The 23,840-nt window shown below is 38.6% G+C and overlaps 1 protein-coding gene across 7 annotated transcripts in view; it reads left to right on the forward strand.

The window, feature by feature from the left end:
- The window catches only part of ATE1 (arginyltransferase 1), a 175,945-nt gene that overhangs the window by 114,680 nt on the left and 37,425 nt on the right, over positions 1-23,840 (forward strand). For all 7 annotated transcript variants that reach the window (XM_030839283.2, XM_030839285.3, XM_070043804.1 and 4 more), the window contains one exon: positions 3,021-3,141. In XM_030839283.2, coding sequence (XP_030695143.1) covers positions 3,021-3,141 — 121 coding nt within the window. The remainder of the gene's footprint in view (positions 1-3,020; positions 3,142-23,840) is intronic.

Raw genomic sequence — 23,840 nt, forward strand, 5'->3', positions numbered from 1 at the left:
AAAAGAGCATGGCACACACAGTCGAAAGACAGACAAAGTAGGAAAGTACAACATACTTTACAAACTAAGGGTTAATTTCCTTAATATATAAAGCATTTTTCAATTACCAGGACCATAAATCTAACAACAAAATGGGCCAACTTTATAGAAAAAAAAATGCAAATTTCTTTAAACATATGGAAAGATACATAGTGCAAATTAAAACCACAATGAAATGCCATTTCTCAGATTGGCAGAGGTGGAAAGTTTTGATAGTACACTGTCGATAAGAATGTGGGGAAAGTAGCACTTGCATACATAACATTGCCGATGGAAATATAAAACGGCCCAACTTCAGTGGAAAACAGTTTTGTGCTATAAAACTTAAAACCCTTATACCCAGCAATTCCAATCCAACGAGTTTACCCTAGATATATGCACAAATGATGTGTATACAAGAATATTTATCACAAATGGTTATGCCATTTTAAACCAACACAAGTTCTAGATGGTCCAGATCCTTGCCAAAACATGTTTATTCGTCTTCTAAATTTTAGCCATTCTAGTGGGTATTCAGTGGTATCCTATTATAGTTTTAAGTTGCATTTCTGGTAACTGATGTTGGGTTTCTTAGGTATTCGTATATCTTTGGCAAAATTTTTAAGTCTTTTGCCTTCTAAAAAATTTGGATTGTTCTTATTATTGAGTTGTTAAATTCTTCATATGTTTTGGATACAAATATGTTGTCTAATACAACAGGTTTTCTTAATATTTTCCCCAATCTTTGGCTTGCCTATTTATTTTCTTAGTAAGTTTTTGAAGACAGTGTAATTTTGATGAAGTCCAACTCATCAATTTTTTCTTTTATGGTTAATGCTTTTTGTGTTCTAAGAAATCTTTGTATACTCCAATGTCAAGAAAATTTACTCCTTTTTTTTCCCCTAGAAGTTTTATTTCTTCAGCTTGTATATTTAGCTTCCGCCACCCCCATTAGATTCTCAAAATAGTCCATAACCAAAAAGGAAAAAAAAAAAAAAAGATTTAGAACCACTGCTTTAGACTGCTATCTAGTGTTCAGATTTGTTAATGTAGACAGCACCGCATCATACTGTCTCTTTTCCCAATAAAATACTTCCTGAATTAATGGAGAGAATGACATTGCTTTTGAGAAGGTAGATATCAGTGGAATAACTGGCTTTATTACACCTCTTAAGTAAATTATTAATTCATTTCTAAATAACCCCGTGCTTCGAATTTTAATATTAGATGAGTGTGTGGCCCACCTAGACCTGCCCCTTCTAGGTGACCTTTATTGCTCTAGGACAGTAAGGCATCAGCAATGCCGTGAACACTGCAGGAAGATCAGAGTCAGAGACCTGAGTTCTGGTCTTCATACTTTCATGCCTTCTGTCTCAGGCAGCAAGCCTTTCATCTAGAATAAAGTCCAAAACATGATATCTGAAGCTGATCCCCAACCTACCTTTTCATTTCTGCAGTGCTCTGCTATTTCACGTTCCCCAGAGTTATCTTGTACTAGGCCCAACTCTGCATCTTTGTTTATGCTGTAGTCTTCGTCTAGATTGTTCTCATTCCTTTTCAGCCTGCCTCAGACTTAGCCAGTGAATCTGTTCCCGTTAAAACTCCATATCCTCCTTGAACTCTTCTGCCAACCTCTTGAAAGGAATTGATTTGTTTTCATGTGTTTTATGTACAGTCTCTCCATTAGCTTACAGATTTCTGAATGTTTTGAATGCTGGGAGGGTGTGGTGTTCGTTTTAAACCTAAGTGATGCTTTACCAGTTGCTCACACATGGTAGGCTGGTTATAGAGCACCTTTCTGATATAAAGCCGTGTAACAGTGCTAAGCCCTTAAGCAGCAGTATTCGTTGTCATGGGGTTTGCACTAGATAGTGTTTTTCAATCTCTGAGCTTGTGACCCATTTGCTATTTATGAAAGCACTTTTGGTGTTAAATAGTCCAAGAGCATCATTTTAAAAAAAATGAAGTAGAGTAGAAAAGAAAGGATTACATAACATGGGTAAGCATTCTATAGTAAAAGATTTGTTTCTAGTTTTATATTTGCATATAGGTTTACTAGGTTGTAATGCAAAATGTATTTCTTACTATGGGTTGTAGGTTAAAAAAATTGAAAACTAATGTTTAGATTTAACCTCTATGATGAATTTTGAATTTTAAAATTTAGAGAAATGTGGAATTTTAATTAACTGATATGTCTAAAAATTTTCACTAAGTGATTTCACATAATTTGCACTATCCTCTGTTAATTGGCTACCAGATTACCCTTAGGTGAATGATTTTTTTCTTCGGTATCTGTTGTATAGTCTTTGTTTTATATTTGGGGTACATGATGGGGTTATAAATACATAAATCATTTTTTCTAAAATAGAGTGTTTGAAGAAACTTTAGAGGATTATTATCACAGATATTTCCCTGAAATTTTTGTAATTTAAAATTTTTTTTCTTTCTTTACATTTATCAGTCTAGATTGCTTATGGAAGCATGTTGACCAGACAGTACTTTTTAGTACATTAGAACGGAAAGAATTATTATCAGCTGAGCTTACAAATTTAAAAAATTCTGACTAAGGATAGTGAAATTCCATTTTGGAAAGTGTTTATTTCATATATAAATTATAATGCTGTCAAATGTGAGATTTCACTGTGTTATTAACTGGCACTTAAGAGACAACTTGAATTTGAAACTGGGTATTCTTAGCAATCAGCTCAGCAAGAATCATATGTTGAATATTTCTTCCAAAAGAAAGTAGAAACTCAGATCTTCCAAATGAGCACAGGCATCCCAAATGGTGATACATTTGTTTGAGAGCCTTTTGGTCAAATGCGCATTCTTGAGCTGGGAAAGCAGTTACTAATAGGGTTGTTTAGTATTTACAGTAAAGCTGTTTCTGGTTGACTTCATTTAACTTTGTGATTAAAACTTTTCCTGGAATTCTGGAGTCTAGTAACTAGGAAGTTACTGTGTTAGTAATGCCTGTGCCTTTTTCCTTCACTTCTCTTTAGGGTCAGTATAGACCGTCTGATTTGCTGTGTCCTGAGACATACGTTTGGGTACCCATTGAGCAGTGCCTGCCTTCACTTGAGAACTCCAAGTACTGCCGTTTCAACCAGGACCCAGAAGCAGGTATGTTTGGAGCAGAGCTTGGCCGGAAATCATTGGCTTTGTTTCAGAATCCGCTTGCGTGGTTGTGACCCTTAACAGGGTCTGGTAGCTTTTTATATATTGTGGAGTGTGCGTGAGTACCTGCGCACGGACATGCGTGTGTTTGTCGGATAGAAGGAGACCCTGCGTGTGCATACACACACAACACTCACACACACAACACTCACAGTCATGGTTTTGCAAATAAATGCTGAAGCCTCATGTGCTTGTGCTACTTACTGACACAGCTTCTTCCATTGGGTTAGTTTTCGCATGCTCTGAGGGCTCACACTGTTCTCCATTACTTTTACAACTATCACAGTGCATAAAAATTGTTCACTGGATCATTTAGCCAACGTAAAGAAGATAGAAGTATCGACCAATTGGACCAGATAAAGTTGTGGAATGGTTTCGCGAGGGCCAGCCGGCTGTGATGGGTTTTGTGATGATACTTCCTTGACTTCTTGCATCCCTGGTTCTTCTTCTTTTCTGTCCTTTCTTCTGTCTCCTGCCCAGAATAGCCCCAGCCATATTTTATCTCTTATTATTCTCCTTTGGATACTGTGCACTGGTAGCAGGTACAGACACTAAAAGTATAGCCCTGGAGCCAGACTTCCTGCATTCAGACCCTGACTCCATCATCAGCTGGTAAACTGGGTCCCCTTCGGCAGTTTAATAATCTCTCTGGCCTCAGGTTCCTGGCCTTCAAAATAGAGATAATAATAAGACCTTTCATATTGAGCTATAATGAGGATTAAAATAAAACAAACACATGGAGAATAGCCCCCTCTCATTGTGGTGTTGGTGATTGTTCGGCAGGTTAGGGTGCTGCATCCCATGTATGCCACAGGTTTCTTCTGCATTTGCCTTTATGTGCCCTGATCCCTGTCTCCTAGGAAGCATGCAGATCTGTTGCCCTCCCTGTCATCTGAGTACCACTCACCGTTTATAGCAGTTCTCCTCTGCACGGCCCTCCCCACCCTCACCGTGGTTCGCTGTGGCTTTCCTCGTCAGGCGCAAGTCCTAATGCTCTCCTGCCCTGTGATGAGTTGCATGAAGTTATACTGCATGTCTTCCCCCAGGCTGAAGTTCCTGGGTGTTTCCGTGGATGCTTTTTGACCTTTCTATCTTCACAGCCCACCAAAGGAGATGCCCAATGCATAAATTCTTAAGAACACAAACATTTTCCTACTAGCCACCTGTGGTTTAGGCTAACTTTAGGAAAAAGAAGGAAAGAGGAATGGAAAGGTCAGGGGAAAGGAAGAAAGTAAATGGACAAATCAAATAGGAAGACAAAGAGGACGAGGAAAGAAATGCAGTTATTTCTTCTGTTCTAAGATGTGCATTTTTTTTTTTTTCACAAATCAGGTTTTCTTTCATTAAAAAATTGGTTCATGTACCTTTGTATTTTGTTATCTCCTGGAAAGGCTGTTATGAAATCAAGAGTGGGCACTTCTTACACATGATGATACCTTAGAATCTGATGAAGAGTGGCCATAGGGGCCCACGTGCCAGGCACCTCGAGGTTAGCTCCAGGTTTTCTAGATATTTGGGTTTCGTAGAGCAGCCAAAGCTTTGCATTCCTGTACCTTAAATTACTGCTCAGAGTTTCATTCTAAGCTCTACCTCATTAATTAAATAGATTTGTTGCTTAAAAACAAACGTATTGAATTTGTCAGTTAATTTTGGAGTCAGGCTCAAAAGGCAATAGTATTTTAGAGGAAAGCATATACGGTTGACCCTTGAACAACTTGGGGGTTAGGCGCCAACCCTCCACTGAAAATCCATGTATAGTCGACTTAGAGTTGGCCCTTTGTACCTGCAGCCTCAGATTCAACCAACCCTGGATCGTGTAGTGCTGTAGTATTTCCTATTGAAAAAATCCGAATGTAAGTGGACTTAATGCAGTTCACCCGTGTTGTTCAAGGTCAACTGTACTTAACCACTCTATCCTGTCAAAAGAATTTTTCCCTTTATCTTTTCTCAAGGTCAGGTCAGAGCCAGTCCCTGTGGTGAAAATTGTTGAACATCTTAGTACATTGTTTGATGTTCACATGTAAAAATTTGTCTTTATAAGTTCCTTCCAACTGAATAATAATATGATCTCGAATTGGTTCCGACTCCCAAACTTATGACACAATTTCACCTTCCCTTCTTCCCTCTTGATCTATTTTCTTTAAAATAGATCTGCTTCTCTTCTTGCGTATACTTGGAGATTAAAACAGTCACAGGAAAAAAAATAATAAAAGTCACAGGCTCTCCCTGTTTTATAAAGTTGAAAAGGTGACTGCATGATTTCCATGTACTAAATGGACATTCAAGTAAAGATTCATTCATGTTAATACATTTTGAATTCATTTTCCAAAGTAAGCACTAATGAGCATTTCATGGCAAAGAAAATTTAGTCTCATACCTGCAGGTTTTGTCCAGGATGTACAACACCCTGGTGAGTGAGGAATATACAGCCTGTTCATTTCCTGTAATCTAAGTTCCATTTCTTATGACAGTAGCTTTAGCTCTTAATATTCATTGTTTAGGATTCACTTACAAAAGCCAGAGGAGTTAATTTCTTTGATAATAGTGCTTCCAAGAAAATGAAGGTCCTTTTCCATATGCTGGATCGTTGGAACTTCGAGGAGGACACCATACAGTTTTATCAGTATTGAATATCACAGTCCAGAAACTATTTGAAATCACACTTACATCCTGTGGTTTTAGGAAATTAAAATGCAGTTACATGCTGGAATGCATTGAGCATGCTGTGAAACATGGTCATTTGAGTTTCAAATGGCAATCTGTGAGAAACTGCTCTCTTCTCTGGGGCCAGTTTTACTCTTACTTGACCCAAACTCTGACTTAGAAAATACAGAGCTTAATATGGGCAATATTGTTAGTCGGCATGGTGCTTTTTTCACTAAATCTTGTTTCTCCTTTCAGCTGTTCAGTAGTTAAATTTCTCTGCAAAAGGCACAGCTGATCACCATGGGTGTCGGCAAAACAGACTTTGGTTACAAGGTGCATCAGTGGCCCTTGCAGGAAAAATTACATTTTCCCCCTGTCCTGAATTGCTGAGAACGTCTGGAAATCCTATTCTTCCCTGCCCTCAACCCATCCCCCGCAGCCCCACATATTTTGGGGATTCGGGTTCTATGGTTGTTTGCTCAGCTAAAAAGTCTGCCTCACAATAAAAACCTATTGTTTTTACTGCTGTACGGTACCATGGGGGGAGGGGCTGGCAAACTAAAGTAATTCGGAAAATTTTAAAGAAATTCTTTTGTTCATAAATAGGTCTTTTGTTTTTCAATTCAGGACCTCTGCCTACTCTAAATAAAGGATTTCAAAAGTTCCTCAAATGATTTTTAAGTAAACGTGTGCTAGGTTGCTTTTTAAATTGATGGTTAGATATGTATAGATTTCAAAAATTCTGCATCACAGCTACATTGTACTTTTTTGGATTAAATTATTTTTAAAAATATTTACTGGAAACACTAGTAGAAAATTTGTTCAAATGCATAAAACCGCTACTAAGAAGGAAATGAAAATGATTCACATTCTCGTGGTACAGCAGTAAAATCATTGTTAATTTTTTTATGCTCTCCTGATCTTTTTTTCCTGTGCATATAGCTGTGTGAATTTTTTAAGAACAAAACAAGAAATCATGCTTCACACTTTTGTTATCGTTCTTAATACTTTGTGTGGCTTCTTAGTTTTAGTAAAGTAAAAACTACTTGACCACTAATATGGTCAGTCATTCAGCAAACAAATGCCACTACTTCTGTGATAGTATCTAATACAGATATTTTACAAGCATAAGATTTACAAGAGTTTTACAAGGGTAAACCGAATGTTTTGGAGTTGGTTTTATAGCCATGATAAACTATGATTTGATTTGACCCTTAATGTTGCACAATATTGTACTGCCAACTAAAAATTGGCATTTGCCGTCTGCCTCTATAAGGATTAAGTCACAAACGTCTGTAGCTGCTGACCTCCCACACATCCTGAAAGGAGTTCAGGGTGGAGATCAGGAATGAGGCCCTCTGTGCTCTGGGGAAAACTGGCAGAACAGGGCTTCAGAGAGAGATTTTCAGGAGAAGGTTTTATGAGCCTACGTCTTGTACCTCCTCAGATCTAGAAAAGCACTAAGATCATGAACGGAGACATCTGCTCCTCGTGACCAGCAGCGGCCTTCTGCTGAGACTGCTTGACTGCACGCACCCCCTTCACCAAAATCCTATGTAACACTGACCTTCCCCCCACCCCTTCGGAGCAGTTCCTCAGAGCTCTCTGAGAGGCTGTCTCCTGGGCTGTAGTCCTCATTTTGCCCCAGATAAAACTTCACTCACAACTCTCACGTTGTGCGTTTTTTTTCAGTCGACAGTACTATTTTTGTTGGTAGTAAAATCCTTTTGGTTCCAGTTTTACAAAATATTAAAACTTTGTTAAGCATATGGTATTTCCCAAGCGCCATTCTGTGTTTTCCCCTATGTTACCTCAGTTTATCCTCAGAACATAATTGAGTGCTTCATCATTGACCCCTCAGATATTATTTATTGCAAAAATAATAGCTAATAATGGCTTTTAATCAGAAATGTAAACTAATTTTAATTTAAATATTGCTCTATAATATTTTTATGGATACTTTTAGTATTTCAGAGGAGATAATTAGAATAAGCTTTATTTCTATTTCTACTTATAGAAGTATACATTTTACCACAGATTAGTCTAGATTTCACTCTCTCTTTTCTGTACATACTTTGAAATATTTGCAAGTAATTTCTTAATTTGTCTATAATATAACTAAGTCATAAATTATTAAGGTATTGAATTTTAATTTACTATTAAAAAAACAGCACCTAATTTTGGTTTAGTGCTTTATGTACTTAACCCAGGTTAGAGAATTTCTAGGACACCTAAAATCTTGCCAGCAGCTGCTGAAAATCTAAACTAGTGTAAGATGGTTTTTCCTAATTTGGTCCCCATCCCCCAAAACTCTGAGCCTCCGAACTATGTTATTTTATGTTGTTTCATTTGCCTCTTTTCTTCTCTCTTTATTCCGTCCTTCTTTTTTGCTGGCATGGTTCCCTGGCATTTTTTCTATACTTCTGCAGTTTCTGTCATACATGCCCACAGAAAAACCAAGTCCCACTCTGATTGTGCCTTTGTGTGTGAAATAATAACCAGGTTCAGAAAGAGCTCTGGCCTATATTGGCTTGCTTGGTTTCTCCAAGCCTGGTAGCACATCCCTCAGGAAAGGATGTACGTCAGCTATAATATCATCTTAATCACTGGGAAACAGTGCCTGATAAGAAAGCAAATTTACCGAAACTCCCTAAGGCCCCTAACAATGTGCTGCAGTGATAACTTACAGTTAAGTGGACAGTGGCCTTCTGAATTATTTTAGATGTAGAATTAAGTTGTTGTTCTTTTAATTCTCCTCGGGGTAAAAATTGTTTCAAGTCTAGATTTGAGGTTGACCTACCCATTTGAAGTTGCGAAATGAATAATGTTGATTGTTGGATACTTAATAAACGTAAATTCTTTGTTGCCAGTAAAGATGGTGCTATTGGATATAGCCAGCTGGAGATAGAATTAACATGTAGCCTACTGCGTGTCATAAAGAAACCAGGCATCAAACCAAGAAAATATCTTTGGAAACTTGGCTCTTATATTTGGTGAATTGGAAGAATGTGGGTTTTTTAAGATTTTTTAAAAAATAAATTTATTTATTGCTGCGTTGGGTCTTTGTTGCGGTGCATGGGGTTCTCGTTGCAGTGGCTTTTCTTGTGTTGTGCAGAGCACAGGCTCTAGGCCTGTGGGCTCAGTAGTTGTGGCTCGCAGTCTCTAGAGCACAGGGGTCAGTAGTTGTGGCGCACGGGCTTAGTTGCTCTGCAGCATGTGAGATCTTCCCGGACCAGGGCTTGAACCTGTGTCCCCTGCATTGGCAGGCGGATTCTTAACCACTGCGCCACCAGGGAAGCCCTGAAGAATGTGTTTTGATATGGAAAATGTAGAAAGTTACAGTCTCCTAATTTTTTCAATTTACCCCCATCCACTTAAAAATACCACTTTATTATATTATTACTATATTTTCCCACTCACCTACTTTTCAAAGATATACTTTTTTAATCCAAATGTTATAGTGTAGTGCTAATATGACTCCTGGTTTAAAAATCAGAAGCTAGATTTCCCTAGTTTGCATGGTCTTTTAATGAGGACACTATGGAGCAAGACAAGAAGTCCTTCCTACATTGTTTATGCGTAAGAGTGAAGCAGTGTAATGTTTTAATATTTGCGTTTTCTATTAAGAAATGTGAAGCCAAGACTCATTAAGGTAAACTTCAACAGTTGTAAATGACTGTTGTCATTTTTAAAGGGTGTTTTAAAAAAACCAGTCTTACAGAGAAATTTTTAAAATACTGTTTTACAGATCTTTACCAGCCAGTCTTTGCGCAATAAGGCATGTATGTGTGAGCAGTAAGCCAGAGGCAGACTGAAATACCACTGAAAAGTTTAGAAAAGCAGACTGAAGATTTCCATTTAGCTATTCAAGAAATATTTCTCTGATCTTTCTTTTTGCTTATGAAATAGAAACAATTTTTTAAGTAATTCCTTTTACAGTCATTCACCCAGTTTTCAATGTAATTAATCCTATAATAAATAATAAAAATGATTCCAGCATCACGATAGCAGGCTCAGAATTATCGTGATGCTTCAAAACATGTCTATAAATGCTAGTTCTGCCTGGTTCTAACGTGTGGCATCTTGCTGTGCTACTTTCTTTGTTTCAGTGAAAACTGACATTTCTGATGTCACGAAGGGGTTGTCCAAAATATCAGTTAAAGAATAAAAGTAAGGCCCACACCTGCTGTTTAAGTGCTGGATGAACTGTGATATTCTGTTGAATATGAGACATCATCAATTTTAAGTTCTTTATTTTAGGTACCGCTAAGAAAAAATGTTGCCAAGTAGACTATGACTCCCTAAGTTGTAAGATACATTTGGGTTTCAGAAACGTCAACCACGTAAAAATGTGAATCTTAACATAGAGGAAGCGGGCTTCGGTCTGTGCCCTGTAATAGCTGGCAAGGCTGTGCAGTGTTGAGGAGACTTGCTTTTATGTGTTAGAGAGCTTTGTGGCATCTCAATTCTAGGCCTTATATATGTTATAGGTGGAGTGTGCACTTAACGTATCAGAGTTGGAAGACATTGATTTCAAATGCTTTTATATGCAAATCAGATTACTGTCACTGATGATAGTAATAGAGTTCTTTGAATACTCTGATCTCGGTAGTTTAGAAAATTTGGTGAAGACATGTAACTACTTTACAAGGATATTTTATTGTAATAAAAGTGAAACCTTTCTACTACCCCAAATCATCAAAATTCTATAAGCATTGTCCATCTCCATACATTCTGGATTAAAACAAATTAAAAAAAATTTTTTTAAACTTTGTCTGGTGTTGGAAGGCAGCAGTAAAAGTAGAGAATTTAAAAACTGCTTAGCCAATAATTTTAGTGATCTCTGACAATTGGTGGAATGCTTAAAGATTAAATAAGTAAAGAAGGGGCAAAAGATGATATCCCAGGATGTCATCAAGCTTGTCATCAGCCCTAAAATAATTTCCAGTTGACTGAACATTTTCCTACCTTGTGAATTATCAGTAAATACTCTGTATTTTGGAGTCTGCATCACTTGATATTCAATACAGTGCCTATTACCTATTGGAGAAACTGACCCAAAGACAAATGTAACAACCTGAAGGTTTCCAAAATCATTCACACCCAACTTCAGTGTAAGAATGGAGCCTCTGCATCTGCTTGCAAGGTATTTTTAAACTGTTTAGATTCTGTTTTGTGGATGTTAATATTCATTCTCTCTGCAGAAAAATAAGCAAGCTGTAACATGAAGGTACGAAAAAGTCTGTTTATGAGTGGTCTTTTATGTGATGCTGGCAAAATGTTTTTAATATAAACATGGAAACTTGGGTAGAATTCCTGTTCTTGTAAGAAATGTATTTTCCTAGCTGCCATTCATTTGAAATAGACATCATAGGGGAGACTTGACTTGTTCATGCTTCTGTGGAGTGTTCACTAATAATAAAATGAAATTTGTCTGTAAATAGGAAGGACAATGTTGACAGTAGGGAAAGAATTAAGTTACCTGCTTTACTAACCCCTAGCAAAATAAGAAAGCAAGAATAAAAATCTGAGCACTTCTAATGCTAAAGAGACTGTCTTAGCCTGGTTTCTTTCTGGAAGCAGATCCTGAAACATGGGGTTGCATTCAGATGATTTGTTTGAGAAATTGTCTTGGGGAACAGGAGTGGGGGACTGGGGAGAGTGAACTAGGGGAGGGGGAAGAGAATAGAAGGATGTGTTATTGTGTGAGCTGCCACTTTAAGGACTGGATTTCAGTCCTTTTGAGAGACCTTCTGGTGTGTGTCTCAGAGTTGGCCACCCAAGGGACCAGAGGAAGAAGTACTTGTCCACTGGCTTCCTCTCCACTGGCCAGTGGTTGTCTCACTGGGTGTTAGCGCCGCTGCACTTTCACTTTGTATCTGTACATTTGCAGAGCAGACTCCTGTGGGCACTGCAGGCTGTTGCCTCTGAAAGGCAGGAAGCAAGAGAGACAGACCTTGCCAATCTGTCCTGATAGAACTGTACTTCATAGTTGTAGCATGAGTTGGAAGTGAGGCCAAGGGGATATAAGAGGCAATCCCAAGAGGTTTCTAATATAGGAAAGGTATAGAACGAGGTGGCATGTCCCTGATGTCAGTTGACCATGTCAGTTGCATTAGGGCAGATAGAGTAAGGACCGCAAACGTGAGAAAGTAGTGGACTCTTTTAAAAAAGAAAAAAGCTAGCTTAATTTTAAATAGAGGAGCCAACGCAAGAATTAGAAACCTAAATTCGAAGTCATAAATTCGTTCATTCAACAAGTATTAAGCCAGGCATTGTGCTTTATGATGGGATGTAAATTACTCATCCTGGCCCTCAGGGAATTTAGCAAAGGACACTCTGACAGCTTCAGTAAAATGTGATAAGTAGCATATTGGGGGTAATAGAAGATGCAATTAATTCACATAGGAGGGTCCTCAACCCAGATTTGGACAGGGCATGGGAGGGCAGGGAACACTTGTTGGATGAAGTGATCTAAGTTAGAATTTAAAGGGACAGAATTCAAGAGCTCTAGGCAGAGAAGACTTATTCAGAAGGTCTGGGGAGCAGAGAGCACTGCTAGAGTTTAGAGTGGGCCTGGGCTCGGAGCGGGGAGATGTAGCTGGCCAATGCAGGACTTTGTAAATCATTGTGCGGAGTTCAGCTTTTTCTTCCGAAAGCACTGGAAGGCCATGAAAGGGTTTTAAGCGCTGAGTGACATCAGCAGATTGTCATTTCTACTCCACATGTGGAGAACGAATGGGACTTAGTTAAGACTGGAGGTAGGAAGACCAATTAGGAGGGTTTTGCGTACAGTTCTCTAAGCAGAAGATGATGGTGGCCTGGACTAGGTTGGGAACAATTGGGAACAGAGAGGGAGTGAAAGGATAGTAAAGCTATTCCGGAGGTGGGGTCCACAGGACTGGCTGGTTAATTGTGTATGGCGATGGGGGAGAGAGAGTTGTCAAGAGAGTTTTATGGGTTCTGACAGGAACTGAGTTAATGCTGACTTCATTTCTGAAATGAGGAACGTGGAAGAGGAGCAGATTTTTTGGAGAAGAAAAAGAATAGTAAGTTCTGCTTTGGACCTGTTGACTTAAAGGTGTTAGAAGACATCCAGTAGAGGTGTTGGGAGGCGCCACTGTCCCTCTTCCTCACTGTTGCTATCAGAAGATTAAAAATTTTTTTAAATAAATTTATTATTTTTAAAATTTATTTATTTTTGGCAGCATTGGGTCTTCGTTGCTGGGCGTGGGCTTTCTCTGGTTGCAGTGCGCGGGCTTCTCATTGCGGTGGCTTCTCTTGTTGCGGAGCACAGGCTCTAGGCGCGCGGGCTCCAGTAGTTGTGGTGCGCGGGATCAGTAGTTGCGGCTCATGGGCTGTAGAGCGCAGGCTCAGTAGTTGTGGAGCATGGGCTAATTTGCTCCGCGGCATGTGGGATCTTCCCGGACCAGGGACCCGTGTCCCCTGCATTGGCAAGTGGATTCTTAACCACTGCACCACCATGGAAGTCCCCAGAAGATTAAAATTTCAGTTTTAGTTTTAGGTGAAGCCAAGTAGTTTCAGATAGTGAACTCTCCACTCTAGGCCACTGCTAGAAATGCACTTTACATTGTGACATAATACACATTTCCTGGAATACCTGTGTACACGCACGTGCTCCCACACACACACAAACACAGCTGAAACAAAAATATGCTGAACAATACTCACCGTTACTCAAATAATGCACTCTAGTGTTTTTGAATTTGTTGTAGTTTTTTTTTTTTTTTTTTAAGAAATGCTGTTCAGGGCTTCCCTGGTGGCGCAGTGGTTGAGAGTCCGCCTACCGGTGCAGGGGACACGGGTTCGTGCCCTGGTCCGGGAAGATCCCACATGCCGCGGAGCGGCTGGGCCCGTGAGCCATGGCTGCTGAGCCTGCGCGTCCGGAGCCTGTGCTCCGCAACGGGAGAGGCCACCACAGTGAGAGGCCCGCGTACCGGAAAAAAAAAAAAAAAAGAAATGCTGTTCACAGTCGATTACATTGATTTCCTAACCATAAATACCACCCACACTCTGAAAAACACTAGTCTGGGAGAACTAAGAGATGAGGGGGCCTGGATTGTCACTCCAGCTTTTCTGCTTCTTCTGTTTTTGGTAGAAGTAGTAGTGGTAAGCAGTGACTGGTATGGTTAATATTTCCTGGTCCAAGCACTGTGCTAAATGCTTGTCATGTATCATCTTCCTTCATCCTCACAACGCCTCCTCTCTTGCTCTTCCCCCTAAATCAGTATTCATGAGGCAAACAGCTGGTTAGAGTCAGAAAGGGGTCAGGATGGGGAGCACGTATTAGAATGTTCCTGTCACTGGAAAGACCTGTATAAATGACTAACTAGACATCTCACGGTTGTAGTTAACGGGAGGCCTCTGCTTAGTGGTGGATATTGTCTGTACATATCGGGTACATCCAGCCCATTGCCCTAAAAGCCGAGGTTGGACCAGGGAATGTGCCAACACAAGCGAGTTACTGTCCTGAAAGGCCGTATTTGAGTGCTCAGTTACAGCCCTGCACAGCTTCAGCGGAGGGCTTCCAGATCAGATATTTGGAGTCTGTATGGTGAAATTCAAGTGTTAGAAATAATGGGCTCACTCATTAAAAGACTGAGGAAAGTTTTGGCCCTAGGCAAGGACTATATAGGCAAGGGAAAAAGAAAATAGTACAAGTTCAAAGCCATTTTTATTTAATTGTAGCTGTACTTCTCTGGGCTTTCCTTGTCTGTTGCTAACAGGCATCTTCTCTGTTTCTTAATTCTAGTGATATCAATAACTAAGATATCAATTTTTCTCATGGTTTTCATTTTGTGTTTTATTCTTAGGTGTATACACATACATGAGCTTTGGGTAAGAAATGTCACTTGTTTATTGATGGGTGACAGGTTGTTTTTTTTCCCTCCTCTCCTCTGTTACAGTAGATTTAGACTTAGGACTGTAGCACAGATTTTTACATTCTTATAGAGGAGTCTCCTGTTAATCTTGGTTAATATTTTTATATTTTACTGGGGTCTAATTTTGTAATTTTATTGATCAAGTATTCCAAAGATTATTAACTGAAAACTGTGCGGAACTAAACAAAATTCTATTCTGTGGTGTCACACAATAATATCATTGTTTATCACATATGTTTTAGCAAGCTACACAGTCATATGCCTTATTTTTAAAATAACTCTTCACTTTTCTTTTATTCGTAATGTAACAGTCTTTGTTTACCAAATGTCTGGATTCTCCAGACGCGTCTGCCTTTTGAGAAAGATGTGACCTTATAGGCTTGACTCCTTGGACAAACTCTGGACTGAAATACTACGCATGATGATTTTATTACACAGTCAAAGATGGTTTTTAAAAAACATTTTACTCTAAATAAACATTTGAATATGCTAGGGAAAATTTAAATAAAGACAGTTTGTGTTTTCTTCTCTCAATTCCTTTTTAGCTCACTGTGTCAAGTTGCATAGTTAATGTCTTCGCAGACCACAGCAGAGTCATTTAATGCGGTAGTCTGAGGCTTAATGTCCAGAACTCTGAGTTCTAATTTCACAATTAGATCTAAGTTAAGTTCCCTTCTTAAAGAAGAAAATCTCTCTCTTCCGAAGAGTAGGTTGTGAAGTGTGACAATGCTTATGAGAGAATGTAATGAAAGTGCTTCAAAGAGCTGTGAAATAACACTTGTGCTATTTAAACTTTCTCATCAGCATTTTTCTCACCTGCCATCTGTCCCAGCCTTATCAATCCAAAGCAAATTATTGCTCTTATGGGAGCTTTGATCTTCATTTTAAAGTAATGCCAGGTAATTCCTCCACGCTCTGAATAAAACCAAAGAAAATTTTTCCAGGTTAATAAGTTAGAGGGTATGGGGAGGGAAAGAAAGGATTAGATACTCTGATATACTGACTAAATGTAAATAAGTTATGTTTGAGCTAGTTTACTAAATTTACAATATCCTTGTCCTTTAAAATAATGAATAATGTTTTCAGAAAAAGTCTAGTGATTATAAATTGAATTATATTTTTAATATCTCTTTAAAAAAACACCCTATTGTTATATCCATTTTATGAATCCTTTGATAATACAAAGGCTCTTTGCAATGCAGTTAGTCACCATGTTATATTGTCATTTTAAAAATTAGGATTTTTGAAAATGTTTCCTTAAAGCACTTAAACTGCATTCAAGAACGCAAGTAAAAGCAGAAGGGACCATTTAGTTTATTTGTACTTTTTGAATTTGCCACTGGTGCTAGAGTTTGTTTTGAGAGATAGTCCTGTCTTTAAACTACAAACTGCAGCTGTTTCTTTTATAACTATTTAAATCTGAAACTGATTTAAGACTTATGAAGAAGTACTTGGATTATAGGAAGAGTTCTTAAAGATTTATTTTAAACTTTAAGAAACTAGAATTTACTTTAGAAAGTCTCAACTTTTAGGGACTGGTGACTGTGTGTGTAGCTGAGCAACGTGAAGACAAGAGTTCATGTCTTGTCAGAATCTGTGTCTGTGTCAGAATCTGTCAGAGCTGAGGGGGACACAGGAAAGGGGCCCAGGAGTGGCCTGAAACAAAACGGCGTTTCTTCTCATGCTCCTGCCGTCCAGAGGTTTTCTACATTGATGGTAAAATTTTGCCGTAACTGACTTTGGCTGCTGGTTAGCTTGCTTATTTAATGATAAGAAAGGAGTTTTAATGTTCTTATTATATATAGCACCCCCTCCACCTTTTCATTGTTAAAACATTTTGCTTCAAAGTAGGCATTTTCAGTGCGACGTAATGAAATGAAAACGAAAACCTAGAGCGTTAGGTCATTTGGGGACATTTGACTCAGCAGGTAACAACAAATGGATTCCATCCTAGCAGATGGGAACTAGTGAAAGCACAGCAGAAGCTCTGGAGGTGCATGGAACTGGACTGGGAGCCCCAGAAACGGTTGGGAGGGTCTAATAAAGGTTAAAGCAAAAACACCAAAACCTGGGTAGCTAGAGGAAGTTAAAAGAAAACATTTTTCCTCTGAGCAAGACGATAATATACCAGAAGACACGTGGCAAAGCTTATTCAGTGTCGTACTTCATGTTTATCACCTTGGAGAGGGGGAGTTTGCTTTGTGGAAGTACGTTGCATGTTCCCATCTAGTATCCGGAGATAATAGAATTAAAACACTCAGATGGGGCTTCCCTGGTGGCCCAGTGGTTGAGAGTCCGCCTGCCGATGCAGGGGACGCGGGTTCGTGCCCCAGTCCGGGAGGATCCCACATGCCGCGGAGCGGCTGGGCCCGTGAGCCATGGCCGCTGGGCCTGCGCGTCTGGAGCCTGTGCTCCACAACAGGAGAGGCCACAACAGTGAGAGGCCCGCGTAGCGCAAAAAAAAAAAAAAAAAAAAAACCACTCAGGTGATTATGGGCATTGAACTGGGGACCAGTAACCAATGGGGCTTTTGAGCAGCAGCAAAGCAGTTTGTAGCTCGTGGCGGTCTGAAAAGTATCTGTAAATTCTGGTCAAGCAGTTGACTTTGGCTGTGATTCACTCTTGGGTTTGGGCCCAAACTCCTCTCTTCATACAAATCATCGGTTAAGCTTTGCCAGTTACTGAAAGATCCGGAGCATGGGTGTCCTCTTCACAGTGTCTTTGTTTCTGGAATTCTCGGCCTCTCTGGAGAAGCGACATAGACTAGTCCAGGATGTGAGGCATGAGGCATGAGACAGAGCCTTTCATTCCAAATAAGCCAGGGGCATTTTTGACAGGTTGTTTGCATTAGCATCATTTCCTTATGTTTTATTGCGGTTAATTAACAGGAGTTTTATGAAGATTTCAGGTACCATTCTTGTTCTAAAAATGGATCAGCACAGCACAATTTAAAGCTATTGTGACCTGATTAATTTTAACATTTATTACACATTCAAAAATGGAGAATAATCCAAGAATGATTTAATTTGAGAATTCAGACATTGAGTAATAAACATGTGGTACTAATGAACATGAGAATTGATAAAAGGCGGGGAGCTGCTCTGAAGATAGGTCTCTGTTGCTCGTCTCTGAAGGGTGTGAGATGAGGATCAGCACCGGGAACCCCAGGTGCTTACTTGTCGTCTACCCGGCACTGCGCCTCGTACGTCTGTGTATCGCCATAGTTCAGGGCAGGTGGTGTCTGGGTGCTGATTCAGTTCCCACCCTTGAGGAGTTTACTGTCAGGTTGGGAAGGCTGTCCACATATAAACTGATAACGAGGAACTAGAATATTGTTCCTATAAATAAAAGGTGGTTTTTTCCTGCATTAAAAAGCACCGTTTTTGGTGGATGTGTTAAGTGGCTTGATCGTGGGGTGCCTTACACGACGTACACATATGTCGAAACCTCACGTTGTACACCTTAGTACAGTTGACCCTTGAACAACGCGGGTTTGAACTGGGTGTGTCTACTTACGCGCGGATTTTTTTTCAGTAGTAAATACTTCAGTACTGCACTCTCCAGGGTTAGTTGAATCCGAGGATACGGAAACGCGGATACAGAGGAACCACGTATATGGGGGGGGGGTGGCTATAAATTACACTTGGACTTTTATGTAGAGGGTCAGTACCCCTAACCCCCACTTTGTTCAAGGGCAACTGTATATGCAATTTTTATTTGTCAAATATGCCTTAATGAAGCTGGGGGGAGAAGCACCATTTTTAAGTGGTCATAATTAAGGAGAAGCAGCTAAGGTGACATTAAGATGGCTTACAGGAACAAATTGCTGACATTTGTAACTGCGTTTTCCCAAGCGAAGTTGACAGAAGAATAAAGTGACGCTGCGTGTGCGTTCCTTCTTGCTGATTGTTTTCACATGTGGTGCTTATTGCTCGTTGCATTTTGGTCTCTAAATTGTGAGAACAGTTAGAAATGAATGAAACTGTAAAGTCTTCGCATTTTTTACAGAGGACATATGGGTTATGTTTTCTCTAATTTGTTTGCATAAAAGATTTTGGAAACTTGTACTGTCGCCATTAACTCTGTTCATTGGCCTTTGTACTCCTACTGTTGTTTGGCATTAAAATAAAACCCTGAAACATGTTACGTCTTGAATAAGAAAAACTTTAGAATCCTAGATAAGCTGGATTATGGCTGGTGAATCTGGGGCTGGGAGAAGAGCTCCCTGTAACCTTGCTTCCTAGGTAAGCATACCTGTGTTTGTATTAAACATGGTTCATAACTTAACCCAGCAGGCCATCATTATTTTGGCGTTCAGAGAATCACTATTTACAGTGGGGAGAAGAGATGGCTGTGTGTAACTTGGCTTTACTTAACCTTTTGTGAAGGTTTTTGAGGGATCTAATTTGATGTTTTGTTTTGTCTGTTGGCTTTTTTTTCTGACAGCCTTGGTATCATTTTGCTCATGTTAAATATTCCTTTTATTAAAATTTTTTTGGTAAGCCTAACCTAGGTAAGTGCTGTTCTTGAGATATCTACGTTTGCCTTAAAGGTTTGGGTGTTTTTATGTGTCAGAAAATTTAAACATTTATTCATTTGTTCATTCATTGAAAAGATGCTCTGAAATGAATGTGTAAAGTCTCATTTTAAGATTGCTCTTAATTGCAGTGGATAAATGAAAGGTCCTGATAAGATTTTTTTTTTTTCAGTTAAGGAAGTATCTTATAAATCCCCCACTCATCTTGAATAATAAATTATTAAAAAATCAAGCACAGTGAGTTAGTAAGTCAGATCAGACTTATTATTAAAATTTGGCTTTATTGATCAAAGTATTTATTTTATAGCATTGTTTGAATTTTAAACCACAAAGAAGTAATTGGTCTTTAGGTTCAAAAGCAGACAGTCTTAAACAACATGATACATAATGAAACCTGGAATATTTTAAATTTGTACATAAGGTGCTACAGTTTTGCTTTGGCTTATGAAAATCAGTAAAATCTTGAAATACTACCTTTGACCACTAATCTCAGAGGTTATTAGGGACTTTTCTGCTAAAATAACTACACTATGAAGACTTGGCACAATGAGAACATCCTGGGTATTTTACTCTGTTGCCTTTGTGAGTGCGCGCTCTCCCTCTCTCTCTGGGGGCGGGGGGGTGGTGGTGGTGTTTCTTTCTTAATGTATCAAACAGTCCATTCCTTCTTATTGCGGCGTAGTGTTCCATGGTGTGGATAATAGATGTATACCACGGTTTGTTTAACCATTTGCCTATTGAAGGACATCAGGGTTGTCTCCAATTTAGGACTGTTACCAAAAAAACCTACTATAAACATTTGTTATACAGGTTTTTGTCTAGACTTCAGTTTTTGTTTCTCTGGATAAATGCCTAGGAGTATAATTGCTGAGTTGTATGGTAAGTTGTATGTTTTTAAGAAGCTGCCGAACTGTTTTCCATTTAGTTACCAAACTAAATGCCCGGCATTTCCAAAGTGGCTGCACCATTTTGTATTACCACTAACAAAGTCTAAAAGATACAGTTTCTTCACATTCTTGCCAGCATCTGGTTTTGTTACTATTTTTAAATTTAGCTGTTCTAATAGATGGGTAACGGTATCTCACTGTAGTCTTATTTTGTGTTTCCCTTATGGCTAATGATGTTGAACACCTTTTCATGTGCTTATTTACCATCCAAACATTCCCTTCGGTGAAACGTATCCTCCTGTCTTTTGTGCATTTTCTAAATGGATGGTTTGCTTTTATGTTGTTGAGTTACCAGAGTTCTTTATATATTCTAGATACAAGTCCTTACCAACTTGTCTTTTCATCCCTTTAACAGGGTCTTTCACAGAGCAAAAGTTTTAATTTTAATGCAGTCCCGTTTATCACTTTTTTATGTGTCATGCTTTTGGTGTTATGTCTAAGAACTCTTCACTAAGCCCTAGGTCTCAAATATCTTCTAAAAGTTTTATATTTTTACATGTAACATTTAAATCTATGATCCATTTTGAGTTAATTTTTGTATAAGATGTGAAGTATAGGTCAAGATTTAATTTCTTGCCTATGGATATGCAAGTATTCCACCACTATTGAAAAGGTTCTTCCTCCGTTTAATTGATTTTTTTTAGTCAAAAATTGGTTGGCCATACTTGTGTGGGGCTATTTCTGGATTCTCTATTCTGTTCTACACATCCATATGTCTACCCTTTGCCAACACTATACAGTCTTGATTGCTGTAGCTATATAACAGGGCTTAGAAATTGGATAGAGTGATTCTTCTGCAACTTTATTCTTTTTCAGAATGGTTTTAGCTCTTCTAGTTCCTTTGCCTTTCCATATAAATTTTAGAATAATCTTGTCTATATCTATAAAAATACTTGTAGGGATTTTGATAGGAATTTTGTTAAATCTATATATCAGTTTGAGAAGAATTGATATCTTCACTGTAAGTCTTATAATCCATGAAGATGGTTTATCTCTCCACTTATTTAGATCATCTCTGATTTCTTTCATGAGCATTTTATAGTTTTCAGCATGCAAGTCCTGTACATACCTATTAAAGAATTAGACTTACACCTAAGTGTTTTTCTAAAAGCAGTTATAAGTGGTGTGGTGGTTTTTATTTTAGTTTCCATGTGTTTATTGTTAGTATATTGAAATACAGTTGATCTTTTAAAATGAATTATTTATTTCAATTGTAAAATGTACATAGGATAACATTTACCATTTTAGCCATTTTTAAGTATACAGTTTAATGGCACTTAATACGTTCACATTGTTGCACAACCATCACCCCTTTCATCTCCAGAACTTTTTCATTATCCTATACTGAAACTGTGCCCCTTAAACAATAACTCCCCATTCTTCCCTCCCCCAGCTCCTGGCAACCATGATTCTAATTTTGGTCTCTATGAATTTGACTGCCCTTAAGTACCTCATATGAGGGCTCTCAAACAGTATTTGTCCTTTCTGTGACTGGCTTATTTCACTTAGCATAATGCCTTGAAAGGTTATTCCCCATTGTAGTATGTGTCCAAATTTCATTCCTTTTTAAGATTGAATAATATTCTTCCATGTGTATATACCATATTGTGTTTATCCTTTCATCTGTCAATAGATATTTGGGTTGCTTCCACCTTCTGTTAGCTGTGAATAATGCTGCTATGAACATGGGTATACAAGTATCTGTTTAAGTCCCTGATTTCAATCCTTTTGTGTATATATCTATTTCTCTTCTTTGGAGAAATGTCTATCAAGTCCTTTGCCTGTTTTTAAATCGTAAACTGGGTTTTTGGTTGTTGACTTTTAAGACTTCTCTATATATTCTGGATATTAATCCCTTATCAGATATGTGATTTGCATTACAGTATATTTTTGCATGTTGATCTTGTATCCTGTGTCTTTGCTGAACTTACTTACAGCTCTTGTTTTATAGAGTCCTTGAGATTTTCTGCATAGACTATTACATCATATGCAAGTAAAAACAGTTTAATTTCTTCTTTTCCAATCTGTATGCCTTTTACTTCCTTTTCTTGCCTTATTGCATTGGCTGGAATGTCCAGAGCTATTTTGAATAAAAATTGTGAGAGCAGACATCCCTGCCTAATATTAGAGGGGAAAGTATTCACTCTTAATCAAGTTGAGGAAGATCCCCTATATTCCTAGTGTCCTGAGAGTTTTTATCATGCATGGCTGTTGAATTTGTCAAGTGTATTTTCTGCATCAGTTGATGTCATCATGTAATTTTTCTTCTCTGTAGTAGATTATATTGATGGTTTTCGAATACTGAATCAGCCTGGCATCCCTGGTATAAACCCAACTGCTAAATTCTGTTTGCCAACGTTTTGGAAAGGATTTTTGCATGCATATTCGTAAGGGATACTAGTTTGTAGTTTTCTTTTTTGTATTGCCTTTGTCTGTTTGGGTTCACTCCTTTTTTACTTTCTGAAAGAGATTGATAAAGTTGGTGTTAATTCTTCTTTAATTGTTTGGTAAAGTTCTCCAGTGAAACCATCTGGGTCTGGATATTTCTTCTTCAGTGATTAATTGCAAATTCAATTTCTTCGCTAATTATAGGGTTATTTACATTATCTATTCCGTGTTGGGTAAGTTGTGGCAGTTTTGTGTTTTTTGAGGTTATTATCTAAAAGTTTCCTTTCTTGCTAGGCTGTCCCTTTCCTGGTCCTTTGGTTAGATTGAGAAGGCTTTTCATGGTACTTTTATGTTTTTGGTCTGTATGTTGGTGTTTTAAGTTTCCAGCTTTTCCAGTATGCCATCTGGAATAAAAGGGCAATAAGAAAACACAGGGAGCTCACCACCGTGTCCTTCCTAGGGTCTCAGAGACCCTACTGGGCTCTCACCTTCTCTCACCTTTCAGTGTCTTCTTATGTTTTATATATGATGCCAAGCGTTTTCAGTTGTACTTAGTGGGACAATAGGGAAAAGTAGATCTGTTTCATCTTCCTGCAAGTGGAAGCCCTCTTGTCTTTTATTTAACTTTTAAAAAGTCCAAAGAACGATTTTTTACTAGTTAGGAATTGTTTAAACTGTCACGTTTGTTTTAGCTGTGCGTTTCTGACTGTGTCTTGAAAAATATTAAACATGTTACAGTTAGTTAATGTGTGGTAAATGGATGATTGAGAAAAATCTGTAACTTTATTGCCTGGTAAAAATTGAACCTGATAAAATCTGATCCAAGTTTTATAAAGGGCTTTTTTTTTTATCACTCTACTATTCCTTCCTATATTAACTTTCAGAGTGGTTATAGCAACCAGTTTTAGGTTTAAAAATTCAGAAAAGAAAATCAAGTTTTAAAAGAGTAGATCTGTGACAATAAGCACAGTTCTGATAGATGAAACTTTAACCGAAAGTGGGATCCAGCTGCTCACCGCTCAAAAGCCAATAAAGAGGCCAGGTTTGTGGAAGGGAAAGTTTGCTTTACTTTGGATGCTGTCAACAGGGGGTGGGGGAGGGCGAGGGCGAGGGCGAGGGCGGACGCCTGTCCAAAGGCCGACTCCCCCTCCCCCGACAATCAGGGGGCAAGAGCTTCTATAGACAGGGAGGGGGCTGCATGCAGAAACAGCACAGCCAGCTCTG

This window comes from Globicephala melas, chromosome 16, assembly GCF_963455315.2.
Source record: "Globicephala melas chromosome 16, mGloMel1.2, whole genome shotgun sequence".
Classification (NCBI taxonomy): Eukaryota; Metazoa; Chordata; class Mammalia; order Artiodactyla; family Delphinidae; genus Globicephala; species Globicephala melas.